General features: G+C 37.4%; 1 protein-coding gene across 3 annotated transcripts in view; it reads left to right on the top strand.

Annotated features, from left to right (window-relative positions):
* The first annotated feature begins 4,475 nt into the window (after positions 1-4,475).
* Positions 4,476-14,554, top strand: part of nhsl2 (NHS-like 2) — an 86,281-nt gene continuing 76,202 nt past the window's right edge. Inside the window, exon 1 of one of the 3 annotated variants that reach the window (XM_058783203.1) lies at positions 4,476-5,111. In XM_058783203.1, the coding sequence (XP_058639186.1) occupies positions 4,835-5,111 (277 nt within the window). In that variant the 5' untranslated portion in view covers positions 4,476-4,834. The remainder of the gene's footprint in view (positions 5,112-14,554) is intronic. The other 2 variants (XM_058783204.1, XM_058783208.1) reach the window with 2 other exon arrangements.

The raw sequence follows: 14,554 nt of genomic DNA, 5'->3' as shown, positions 1-14,554 counted from the left end.
CTTCTGCTCAAGGCTGTATCTATTTGATCAAAAATACAGAAAAAAAAACTTTTGTGAAATATTATTTCAATTTAAAATGACAATTTTCTATTTTAATATACTTTAAAATATAACTTATTTCTGTGATCAAAGCCGAATTTTCAGCATCATTACTCCAGTCTTCAGTGTCACATGATTTTTCAGAAATCATTCTAATATGATGATTTATAGTCAATATTGGAAACCGTTGTGCTGCTTCATTTTTTTTTTTTTTGAGACCTGTGATTAATAAAAAGTTAAAAAGAACAGCATTTGTTTAAAAAAAGATTTCTGAAGGAACATGCGACACTGAAGACTGGAGTAATGATGCTGAAAATTCAGCACTGCATCACAGAAATAAAATCTATTTTAAAGTATATTAAAATAAGAAACCAATATTAGAAATTGCAATAAGATTTCACAATATTACAGTTTTTTTCTGTATTTTTGATCGAATAAATACAGCCTTGAGCAGAAGAGACTCCCTTAAAAAACATAAAAAATCTTACTGATCCCAAACTTTTGAGCGGCTGTGTGTGTGTATGTATATATACAGGTGCTGGTCATATAATTAAAATATCATCAAAAAGTTGATTTATTTCACTAATTCCATTCAAAAAGTGAAACTTGTATATTATATTCATTCATTACACACAGACTGATATATTTCAAATGTTTATTTCTTTAAATTTTGATGATTAGAGCTTACAGCTCATGAAAGTCAAAAATCAGTATCTCAAAATATTAGAATATTACTTAAGACCAATACAAAGAAAGGATTTTGAGAAATCTTGGCCAACTGAAAAGTATGGAAATGAAAAGTATGAGCATGTACAGCACTCAATACTTAGTTGGGGCTCCTTTTGCCTGAATTACTGCAGCAATGCGGCGTGGCATGGAGTCGATCAGTCTGTGGCACTGCTCATGTGTTATGAGAGCCCAGGTTGCTCTGATAGTGGCCTTCAGCTCATCTGCATTGTTGGGTCTGGTGTCTCTCATCTTCCTCTTGACAATACCCCATAAATTCTCTATGGGGTTCAGGTCAGGCGAGTTTGCTGGCCAATCAAGCACAGTAACACTATGGTCATTGAACCAGCTTTTGGTACCTTTGGCAGTGTGGGCAGGTGCCAAGTCCTGCTGGAAAATGAAATCGGCATCTCCATAAAGCTTGTCAACAGAAGGAAGCATGAAGTGCTCTAAAATTTCCTGGTAGATGGCTGCGTTGACTGTGGACATCAGAAAACACAGTGGACCAACACCAGCAGATGACATGGCAGCCCAAATCATCACTGACTGTGGAAACTTCACACTGGACTTCAAGCAACATGGATTCTGTGCCTCTCCACTCTTCCTTCAGACTCTGGGACCTTGATTTCCAAATGAAATGTAAAATTTACTTTCATCTGAAAAGAGGACTTTGGACCACTGAGCAACAGTCCAGTTCTTTTTCTGAGCGTGGTGACTCTTGATGCACTGACTCCAGCTTCAGTTCTCTCCTTGTGAAGCTCTCACAAGTGTTTGAATCGGCTTTGCTTGACTGTATTCTCAAGCGTGCGGTCATCTCTGTTGCTTGTGCACCTTTTCCTACCCAAATTCTTCCTTCCAGTCAACTTTGCATTTAATATGCTTTGATACAGCACTCTGTAAACAGCCACACCTTTCAGTAATGACCTTCTGTGACTTACCCTCTTTGTGGAGGGTGTCAATGTTCGTCTTCTGGATCACTTCCCCATTATTGTGGTTTCAAAGAACAAGAGATACCCAGAATTTATACTGTAGGGATGGTCATTTATTCAAACTCAAATGTAAATATTCTAATATTTTGATATACTGATTTTTGACTTTCATGAGCTGTAAGCTCTAATCATCAAAATTAAAAGAAATAAACATTTGAAATATATCAGTCTGTGTGCAATGAATGAATATAATATACAAGTTTCACTTTTTGAATGGAATTAGTGAAATAAATCAACTTTTTGATGATATTCTAATTATATGACCAGCACCTGTATATATATAAATATAAATACACACACACACTCCCTAATATTTCTTAATGCACATTTTAATCCAGGTGTGTCTAGTCCTCTTGGCGTTCTAACTTTTTATGTTCTAAATACATTATATTAAATATCTGCCAATAACAGGACACATCTGGTCATGTATGCACATGTCATTTACTCTTTCTAATTTGTATTTATATACTTATTTTTAAGTTCTACACACACCTTCTGTCTTCATGACTAGTTGAACTCTTGGGCCAAATACAGGAAATATGTTGAGTAAGAAGACAATTGGTCAAGCACAAAGATCGTAAGTACTTATTTAGCAGGTTCAGGTGTGTTTGATTAGGGCTGGAATTGAGCTTCGTAGGAGGATACATCTCCAGGAACAGGACTGGGCACCACTGATGTAATCTAACATTTAGTTTAAAATGTAGTAGAAACATAGATGAGGAAAAGCTGGATCTGAGAAGTTGCTTTAAAACTGAAAGAAACTTCATCTTCGATTAAAGATGAGCTTGCACATGCTCATTAGATTTATCTAAATCAAATAAGCAGGAAGGTTTCAGTTCAGCAGTAAACATCAGCTGAACTCGCATCTTAGCTTTGGCAGTGTTTGAATGAGTGGGTGTTTATAAACTAGAGAAAATATTTGTATATATGAGTCTGCCTTCAGATTTGTTGATTCGGTGGTATGATAAGATTGGAACACACCTGTGTGTGTGTGTGTTTTCCTCTTGTGCCACATAGCTGAGGCTCATCTCCAGAAGGCCATATGGGTCCTGCTGAGCTTCAGCCTGTTCCTCCTGCAGCCTTTGGCCTGCTGGTCCACAGCAGCACAGCACGGCTCACCTCAACACACATTGCAGGGGCTGTCTGCCAGAACGCAATACAAACTAAAAACACACAGGCTCTGGTGTCCTTGAGTTTAAACATTCTGCTGCATTTGAAAGCATAATCATCCTCAAACTACTCACCCGCCTCCCTGTCCTGATGGACTTCTGCTAGATATTTCTCTGTTATCCATGGAAGTCTGTTTTTGCAACATAAGAGAAAAATTCTTTGGTAAGTCATAATAATGCCATAAAAGGTCGAAGTTATGAGATGGAAAGTCACTATTATGACAAAAAAATGAAGTTCCAAATGTAGGATCAGGAGGAGCCTAATCATTCAGTCCTGTCAATCATCATTACATGCCTATATAACCAGCTCTCATTGCACCGTCCCATTGTCAATTCTTCCGGCATCCCTCCACCTCCCCATCTCCTCCTCTATTTCTGTTATTCTCCCAGGTAGTACCGCAAAGGGGGGTTGAACTCTGCGCTCAAGCCGAGCCTCAATTAAGAACAACAAGCCACGTTCGTGTACCGTTCTAGTCTATTATCACATAGAACTTTGACTTTTTGACCTTTTGTCTCATAATTATGATTTAGTATGTCATATTTTTCCATCATAACTTTGACCTTTTATGTCATAATTATGATTCACCAAAGTGTGATTTTTCCACTTTGTGGCAGAAATAGGCTTCTGTCGTCATTCAAAGATAAATAAAATGATTAGATAAAGTCAAAATTATGACAATTTATCAAATAATGAGATAAAAAAGTCAATTATGACATAAACATTGTAACTTGTTATTATGACTTAGTATCTAATGATTGACATAGAATGTGTAATCATAATCATAACTTTTTGGGATTCCATAGTCATCACACATTTAAAAGATGAAAATAAATCACTTAAATCACATCAAACTTTAGGTCAGATTTGAAGCATTTCCTCATTTATCACCCGCTATCTGGTCCGCTATCATAAGTTAATAAGAGTCTGGCTACCTCTATCCTGTGGATCTGATTGCAAAAATATAATATTATGAAAATGAAATGTGAGCCTTGCCAGGCTACCTGACTCCCTCAAATCAAACTTGGCAGAAACAGTCTATCGCAGGAGACATGAAAAGAAACCAGGAACAGAAGAGTAGAAAATAGTCCTTTCAACGAAACGAGGGGGAGGAGGTTTGCCGTGAAGAAAAGGTCCACCAGGAGTGGTTCCTGTCATGCACTTGGGCCATGTGGAGTGGGGTGGGGAACCAGGAACAATGAAGACAGTCATACAGTGAGGAAAAACAAGACCCAGATGTTTCCAATCAATTCCCTGTATGAGATAAGGTTTCATATGAAGCCATGGAGAAACATGCCTGATAAGATTATAAAACATGGAGGACTCTCAGCCTCTCTCTCCCCTCCGCTCCTCATCATTTTGACTGCACTGTGACTGTACTCTCTCTCTCGCCGTCCAGTGTGGAAAGACTGGATGAACAAAACATCTAGGTGAGCCAAGTTCTGGTTCAGGGTGGGGGAGCGTGCACACACACACACACACACACACACACACACTAGACCAGATGTGTATTTAGGGATGGGCAAATGCAAGGTTAGAATATGGGTTTTTATCTTTCCCACTGTTCTTAGTCCTGTTGGAGTCCCTTTTAAAACCTTATTTTTGTGAGCATGCGCAGAGCAAGGCTGCTTTCTGAACGCACAGTTGAGTTTTCGTGAAAGATTCAGCTCATAGGGTCTTGTTGCACGAGTGGGTGAGGTCTCTCGGGCGCAGTTCATGGGAGTTTGGAGCTGTGATTTGCAGTGATCTAGTGTGAACTGGAGCGCTGCAGAGCTCCTCACAGTGGACAGTCAATTACAATGCATAAAATGCCTCCACTGTACGCGCAATCCCGAGCAAGAGTCTCCGCCAACACTCTTCAGCGCTGGCGAAACACGCACTTTTAAAGGGAGTTTACCGTAACAGCAGAAAAGATGCCCTTCTGCAAGAGGACCATAGTCCCTAAAGATGTGTGCAAGAGCGGCGGCAAGAGTCGCGGTGCGATGTTCACGGATCTGGTGGATGTGTGCGGCTTGACTCTGTGCGCGGTGCTCCGGCAGCTGTCGGATTTATCCCGTCAGTCGGTGAGCATCCTGGAGGAGCTGGAGGGAGAGCTCGCCTCCATCTGCTACCGCTCCGGAGCTCTGGAGAATAAACTTATCAGCCTGCAGAAGCACATCTCAGCACTGGCCACCAAACCGCCGGTCAAAAGTAGGAACTTTTCAGTACTTTACACGCTCTTGCTGACTTACAGATGTGTGTGGTTGACTTGTTTACTCACTTAGCTAAGTGTCAAGTTCAAGGTCTTGTTTACTCGTGTTTACATTCACCGAACAACATCGCGAGCATTTTGCAGCTATGTAAACAAAACATCTCTTGACTTTCATTCTTGGGCTGCTGAGCATATTTTGAGAACAATAACGTCTTTATTAATTCTATAGATATTGTGTTCAGTCTCTAAATGTAGCTGTTTCTTCTGTCGCTGTAAATATGTAGAGATGGAGGGATGATGGTCCTGTTGGAAAGATGCAACATGTCCTTTTGTTCAAAATATGAACCTAGTGTTTAGTTCTTAAAAAATGAAGTGCAAAGTCACTAAATAATAACAATCAAGAATTTTACTATTGTGGTTTCTGCAAATATACTACCATTATACTACAGGTATAGTTTGTTCTAGGGATACTATAGGGGTCAAATTTGACCCACATTGAAAACTATTTAACAGGTCAACAAGTGTGTTTTTATTTGGTGCCAAGGAATATGATATGATATATTATTAAAATATGTTTTAATATTAAATATTGATGGAGTCAGTAACACAATTCGACAAATAAGAGGCCGAAATGGTAAAGAATTTTGGAACAATTTCTGCAAAAGGTGTCAGGTTTCCTGGTTAATCACTTTTAGTATTTCATAATAGCTCACATATTTTATATCAACTTCTATATTATTATGCTATTAGTTATGCTATTTAGTTTATGAATTAACCTCCAGTGTAACTGTCATTTACTATGGACTCATCGCAAAAAAATCCATTCCTCATATGCTAAACAGTTTTTTGCAGTGCTGCAGGTGTTTAGGAAAGTGCTGTTGTTGCTTTTCTTTTTCTTTTTTGCCGTGTGCTTTTGGAGAAAATTACAGCTCCGTTGTATCCCATCATAATGAACAATATGTCATAATGTGTCACCTTCTAAATAAAATCTAAAATATTTTTATGTCAAATTTGATTTGAAATTTTGATCCAAAAGATTAAACGTCATAACTTGTTCTTCAAATGCATGATGAATTTGACATCTAAAGGCCACTGACAAAACAGTTCATTTTATTAAACATTTTTAATTGGTTTTATTGCGTTGTATAGTCTTTTTCTGCTATTTTGTTTAATGTAATTTTATGACCATTACCAGGTTTATAGAACTAACAATAACCTGTTGTAACTGAGGCGTTTGGGAAATGGTTACCATGATGCATTTATGTAAGAGAACAGAATCGGATCTAGTATCTTTTTCTAGATTCATTTGTGACATGTGTTGTCAGTTTTTATTATTATTACTGCCAGTGTATCTATAGGCTGCATTGGCGAGGAGAAAGATGGTGTTAAATTGCTATTGCCACAAACGTATAGGCCTAGTGAACAAACAAGAGATGGTCTTGTTTAAATAGAACAAATCAGTGTCAGTAGAAGTCATTTGACAGCTATTCAAGTATTAGGGTAATGACCGACACTTTCACTTCTTAATGAACAGTAAACAAATGCATTGTCCATTCTACAAAGACTGTTTATTACCAACACATTCACACTTGGCTTTGTGTTTAACTTTCACATTATAATCTGTTGTTTTTAAATCTTTCCCATTTGCATTTGAGACTCATTTGGCATCTACTCCCCCTGACACCTCCCACACTGCTCTGTGCACTGAAACTAGATAAACCTTGCCAACTTTCACCATCTGAAGATGTGCAGAATATTTCCTCTATCCATTTCCTTTGTCTTATCAGAGAAAGCCTCTCTGTATTGTTTAGCTTAACCCTGAGCCCAGCACGTTTGGCAGAGTGCTGGAGTCCTTCTTTTCCTCTGTCCTTATCATTTTACAGTGGCAGACCACAGTAGAAACAAAGCGTGGAGATTATCCTCTAAGTTCAGGAGGAGATCACTGGTACTGTTTTTGTTTCATACCGTAATCGTGAAGCATTAGCAGCTTGAACTTCCGCCATGCTTTGACATGTGGAAGATAAATGATGTGGATCTCTGTATGCAGCGGATTCTTTGGCTGGGAACTCTTCTCCACTGCGGTGTGGGGACTGAGGTCAGGTCCCTCTGGAGACCGTTTGATGGGGACAGGAGGTGAAGGAGCAGGCTGGAGGCTTTGTTTTTACAGTGACTGAACCAGGGACAGTTTTGCAGTTGCATTAAAACTGACAGTTGATTCAGCTCTTCCTGAATGTCAGTCAACTCCAGCGATTACTGCCTCATTCCTCAGGCATTCACGTGAAAGTCACAAGACCAAGTGTAGGTGTGTGTTTAGGCAGAAGACAGAAGGATCAAGTGGGTTATTTAAGGAGTTCTGATCCTTAAACCTTTTTTCTATCTTTTTTTTAAGTTAAAGAGATTGGGATCGGGAAAAGACGGAAGTCCTGGGACTCAAACTTGTGTTGCCTGGAGGCTATGGCTCCAGCTCATTAACCTTTTCTTTTCTCTCCTACATTGTGGTGTATACACTTTTTATCTCTGAATTTTTATATTAGAGATGCATAACAAATCAGGAATCCATCAATATAAGAGATTTTTTTTAATCTATCAGTATTGGCCGATGTTGGATATTTGATTCTGATTGCTATTTCCCTTATTTTTTACATTTTGATTAAATTTGCCATCATCTAACTCTACACTTAAATCTAAAAAAACCCTAAATGATTTAAAAACTCACTATCAAATGTAGTCTTAAGGAAATCAAATTAAATAATTGATGTATGTTTTCATTATGTACTTTATCTTACTTTGCAGTGCAGTTATTTTCTGTAAATGATTCATTGGCCAATCAAAACATTTGTGTTCCAAACTAGTGTGTTTATGATTCCGATAATAAATTAAAATGTGATAAGAAATATGAGTTTGCAACATCAAGCCGCAGACAGCAAAAATAACTGGAAGTGGTAGAATCCACACCGACTCTTACATTAAAAATTAGGCCTAGTTGCATTTAAAGTGACTGATTTTAGTTATGCATTTGTAATTTTACCATAAAAATAATTAGCAGCTTTATATGATTATGATTATATGATTTCATTTATTTATTCATTTCATATACATGCATTGCTTTGTATCCCTGCTGGCAAGTGTTTAGTATCTGCAAGTTGATGATATCATTGTTTGATGTCCATTAGCAGACGGTTCTTCCCAAGCACCACCAATAAGCAAATTGGAAATTCTCGAAATTTACTTTTAAATGAAAAAACTTGATATATTCTGATCTTTTTGAGTTCGCCTCCCTTGCAGAGAGTTTAATATACAACCCGAATTCTGGAAATGTTGGGACGTTTTTTAAAATTTGAATAAAATTAAAACTAAAAAACTTTCAAATCACATGAGCCAATATTTTATTCACAATAGAGCATAGATAACATAAATGTTTAAACAGAGAAATTTTACACTTTTGTCCACTAAATGAGCTCATTTCAAATTTGATGCCTGCTACAGGTCTCAAAAACGTTGGCACGGGGACAACAAAGGGCTGAAAAAGCAAGACATTTTGAAAAGATTCAGCTGGGAGAACATCTAGCAACTAATTAAGTTAATTGACATCAGATCTGTAACATTATTAGCTATAAAAGGGATGTCTTAGAGAGGCAGAGTCTCTCAGAAGTAAAGATGGGCAGAGGCTCTCCAATCTGTGAAAGAGTGTGTAAAAAGATTGTGGAATATTTTAAAAACAACTTTCCTCAGTGTCATCTACAGTGCATAACATCACCAAAAGTTTCAGAGAAACTGGAGAAATCTCTGTGCATAAGGGACAAGGCCAAAGACCTTCACATTTTATTCTGTCATTGACATTACTAAGGGCCCAGGAATACTTCCAGAAACCACTGTTGGTAAACACGATCTGCTGTGCCATCTGCAGATGCCAACTAAAGCTCTATCATGCAAAAAGGAAGCCATATGTGAACATGGTCCAGAAGCACCGTCGTGTCCTGTGGGCCAAGGCTCATTTAAAACGGACTGTTTCAAAGTGGAAAAGTGTTCTATGGTCAGACGAGTCCAAATTTGACCACCTTGTTAGAAATCACGGACGCCGTGTCCTCTGGGCTAAAGAGCAGGGAGACCTTCCAGCGTGTCATCAACGTTTAGTTCAAGAGCCAGCATCTCTGATGGTATGGGGGTGCATAAGTGCATACAGTATGGGCAGCTTGCATGTTTTGGAAGGCACTATGAATGCTGAAAAGTATATAAAGATTTTAGAGCAACATATGCTCCCCTCCAGATGACGTCTATTTCAGCAGGACAATGCAAAACCACATATTGCAGCTATTACAACAGCATGGCTTCGTAGTGGAAGAGTCCGGGTGGCCTGCCTACAGTCCAGATCTTTCACCTATAGAGCACATTTGGCGCATCATTAAACGAAAAATATGTCAAAGACGACCACAAACTCTTCAGCAGCTGGAAACCTATATCAGACAAGAATGGGACCAAATTCCAACACCAAAACTCCAGAAACTCATAACCTCAAACTCTTTTGAAAAGAAGAGGAGATGCTACACCATGGTAAACATGCCCCCGTCCCAACTATTTTGAGACCTGTAGCAGGCATCAAATTTGAAATGAGCTCATTTTGTAAAATTTCTCCGTTTAAACATTTATGTTATCTATGTTCTATTGTGAATAAAATAGTGGCTCATGTGATTTGAAAGTCTTTTAGTTTTAATTTTATTAAAAAACGTCCCAACATTTCCGGAATTCGGGTTGTATCTGTAAATGGTTATGTGCGAAGTGTCACGAATCTGGTGCAGATTATGGATGTAAATCTTAAAGTGACTTTCATATTAATGTTTGAAGATTTATATAGAGAGAATATCCCTGACTTTTAGATGCAAAGTGTGAAGAATGCTCTGAACTGAGTGAAGCCATTGCTTTTTTCAGCGTCTTTTATAGTCTGCAAGATTAACTGGAATTTTAATAAGAGTGTGTGAGAGAGCAAGAGAGGATAGATGGAATGAGTGAGACGGAAGATCAGAGAAACGGAGGATGGAAGGAGAAATGTGAGTGGGCCAATGTGTTCAAGGACAGAGTGGCAAATATGTATTCATCTGAATGGAGAAGAAACTTCAAATTGTCTTATTTTTGGCCTCTTTTGCTCTTTCAGCTTTTCTGGTCTGGGCTTCTGAGTTGCCATAGTAATGGTCATATTGTTTTAAATGACTAAAAACCCATGCAGACCTTTTTATTGCATAAACCCAACCATAGTTACAAGAAGGTGTCGCCTCTCATGACAAAAATGGCATGTTCCCATCTCAAGTTGGATTATTTCTCATTTTGACCTTTTTACCAAAGACAAAACAACAAGCACAAAAGTAATGAATTGTCTGAAATTAAATGCAACAGTTGTGCAACAAGTCCAAGAGCTTCCACCTCCAGAAACTCTATTTCTTTCTACCTTTAATGTGCTTATTTTTTGGGCTAGCGGCTAAGAAGGGTTGACGCATAAATTCTATAACATTGTGCGTCTGTCTGCCAGATGCCTACAGATATCTGGAGAGAAACTCAGCTCCAGCACGCTCTCTCAAGCCAGAGTTGTGCTGTGCAGACATTTTGTGTGTGTTTTTATGTTGAACATATGTAAGTCACTGCTCGCCTTTCCTGTCCTGGCGTCCCATCTCTAGGCAATTGTGCAACTCTTGGCAAGAAAGGGTTTGGCTGTGAGACTAGACCGAGTGTGTGTGTAATACACTACAGTCCGTCCAGCTCTTGCTATGACCCAATAGTGCTGTAATGTAGCAGAGGTCAACATGCTTTTGGCCCCCAGACACACTGAAACATTACTAAAACAGATACACTTTTGCTTAAAGGAATAGTTCACCTCAAAATTTAAATTTGCTGGAAATGTACTTACCCCTTAGGCTATCCAAGATGTAGATGAGTGTGTTTCTTCATCTGAACATTTGGAGAAATTAATTTAGCCTTACATCACTTGCTCACCAGTGGTTCTTCTCCAGTGAATGGGTGCCAACAAAATGAGTGTACTGATTTAATGAGTTCAAGTAAAAGCTTAAAAAGTATATGTTACATAGTATATGTTCTAGGTCTTACAAAATGCATAGGCATAAAAATTTTTTTAATGCAGATAATTTAATGTAAAAAAAGAAATATTAAAATAAAATAAAAGACTAATTGAGTTTACACTTTCATGACTATCTTAACCCACTTTAGCACATTTTGTAATATCAAATAATGCAAAGTATTACTTTACAGTACATTTTAAATCATTAAGTGTTAATAATCTATTGTTTTGCTTTAAAAAAGTACACTAATTTTGATATGTTGACTAACATAATAAAGCACATGTAAAGCACTTTTAATTTTAACTGTAGTGTGTCATTATTACATTTAATGTAAATATATTTTAAATTACCTAAATTGCAACTTCATCATTTTAATTACATCATTCACAATTACAATGTAATTACAAATATATTTAAATACATGACACAAGTTTTAATAGAAACTACTTCTGAAATTAGTTTACCATAAATGCTTGTCAGTACATTCGACAGTACACCTTAACCATATTTCAAAAACAACAGAAGCAATTGTGAAATTACATATAGATATACTTGTTACATCTAGTTTTGTATTCATCTGCTAGGAGACTTATAGTTTATTGCATTCGGTGGTATCATTGTTTGGTTCCTGTTTCCTTTTGTGTCCTATGTTCTTGAGTATATCTTATTCATTTCCATTACTGATTTGATTCAGCCTGTGTCTTATTTAGCTTCTTGTTTAGTTTTGTGCATATATATGTGTATATATAATCTTGTCTTTATGTGGATGATTTTTGTACCCCAATGCTTTTTCTTTTGTTTCCTGAATTCCTGAGTTTTTTTGTTACTAAATGCTCTCCATGATCAACCCTGACAGTACCTGACAGACAGTATTTTAAGTTAAACTACTTGCATTTAATATAATATTATAAATTTAACTTATAATATATTTTATTTTATTGTAAGTAGCATACAAGTGTCTGATAGCATTACATTCAGTTATTCTTTAAAATACATAAAGTACTCTTTTTAAAAGTATGCTAAAGTTTACTTCTCTTTCACAAGGGTACAAGTTTTAGGTAGCCCATGCTTTTAGTCTAATTCTCCATATTTACAGTTTTTTTTTTTGTTTTTTAATTCTTGACATTAATATGTTTTGAAAAGAGGCTGGGAAATGTCAGGCACATTCACACACTATGAATCATGTTATGTGTTTACTCTGTGTTCTCCTTTAAGATTCCTATCGAAAGAGAGAGCGAGAGAGAGGGACTACATTTCCTCTGGGCCCTGACAAACATACACACACAAACACATCCCACAAAATTAGACCAGCCACTGACGTTTGAAAAGTGTTTGTGTGAAGTTTAGCAGCTGTGTACCGTTGCATCATACTGTAATATGTTTCATCATCTTCCTCCTCGTCTTTTAGCATGATTAAACCTAACTATTGTGAACAGCTGTGCAAAAGCAGCTGTTTATGTGAAGGTAGCTGGAGATGCACCAGAAATATCCATACCATCTCAAAAACCATCCACAAGAAGACTGAAACTATTATCCGCTTGTTGCCATGGCAACCAGACAACAGGTCTTCTTTTATGAGTACTGAGCATTAGCTTTGACTGAAGTGACCTCATGTTACCTCAAAGGGGGAATAATTCTGGGTCATGGGACCTGAGATAGATCCATGCAGCAGCTGCTATTACTATGGAGAGATTTCATACTGGGACCTAATTGGTGGAATATGGCAGAATCTTTCCAAGCAATGCTGCTTTACATGTTTTGCACTTTAAGCCTCAGTCTCTGTTCATGGTCTGAGCTCCAGGCAGCCAAAGAAAACAAAATCCCTCTGTTTATATTGTATGGACTTCAGCTGACCCACCACTCACAACCATAATATAATGAAAATGAATAAACAAGAGCAGCGCTCGAAACGTTACGTTGTCTTTTTTAACACACCAACTCTAGTGTGTCTGCATCTACACCTGATACTGGTACTGTAGTGTTTTATCAGCACACAATTACTTAGCAATAAAAGAATCGATATTTAGTTGGAGAATGGCTCCTTGTCAAGATCAACAAATGGCCTGAGTCTGGCAGTGTTGTAATAGGTGAGAAATGATTTCCAGATGTTGGAGAGCAAGTGAAGTGGTTTATAGCAGAGGGAAACATGGAAATGCAGAAAAGGCACAAAATCAAGAGAAAAGTTGTAGGATCTGTATTTATTCAAGATTTGTTTTACACTGATTACTGCTGTAGAGTACACTGCTGTAAACCCCAACAAGTTCAATAAAATGCTCAGAGAATTTGAGTCCATTCATTGTCTGATGGTAGCTTACTGTGGTAATTGGGGTTGTCGTTGTGGTAATGAGTGAAGTCTGCAGTTAGGTCAGAAACAAGGCTGTTAGTAGATGAAAGGTGTTGTTATGTAAGTTAGTAAGCAAAGGTTTCTTAAGAAATCGGGCCCTCCTCCGGCTTTCTGTTTGAACAAGCGATCCCATAGATTCAAAGAACTTTCAATGGATACCGTCTTTAGCGCCTGATTACAATTCCTCCAAAATCACGTTATGATATGAGGTATGTTACAATGACCATATTTAGCTTATGTACTAGCGTAGCATACAAACACACGATTAGTCTGATAACTGTTTATCAAGTGAAATTATTTATATTGTCCAATATGCACTATGCACAACATGATTTAGAAGGATGACCCAATTTCTTACTTCTTTTGAAGCGGTTCTTTTCAGTGAAACACCCATTTGGTTTGCCAAATCAGACTGAATCAGTTCATACAGATCACATCTCCAGTAAACACCATTAACTACTTAATCATCTAAATAGTTTTACAGATATATTTAACAATTGGTCTCAAAATCTAACTCTAGAACTTGTGATATGTGCTTTGACAAACACTCGTTTGCAACAAAACACTCCGACCAGTTAAAAAGATTTGTGAACTAGCAGGTAATAGTTGAGGTAATAGTTCACTGACTTTATGATCACATGCATCGTGGTAGTGTCATGAACGTGTGTCGAAGACTGACACAGAAGAGAAGAAATTGCTGAATAAAGTCGTCATTTTTGTTTTCTTTGCGCACAAAAACGTATTCTCATATCTTCATAAAATTAAAGGGATAGTTCACCCAAAAATGGTCCACCTTTCATTAATTACCCTCATGTCATTTCAAAGACCTTTGTTCATCTTCGGAACACAAATTAAGATATTTTTGATGAAATCCAAGAGCTCTCTGACCCTTCATAGACAGCAAGGGTACTACCATGGTCAAGGCACAGAAAAGTAGTAAGGACATCGTTAATATAGTCCATGTGACATCAGTGGTTCAACCGTAATTTTACGAAGCTACGAGAATACTTTTTGTGTGCAAAGAAAACAAAAA

Source organism: Onychostoma macrolepis, chromosome 07 (genome assembly GCF_012432095.1).
Source record: "Onychostoma macrolepis isolate SWU-2019 chromosome 07, ASM1243209v1, whole genome shotgun sequence".
In the NCBI taxonomy this organism is placed as follows: Eukaryota; Metazoa; Chordata; class Actinopteri; order Cypriniformes; family Cyprinidae; genus Onychostoma; species Onychostoma macrolepis.
This window is presented reverse-complemented; position numbering and strand designations above follow the sequence as displayed.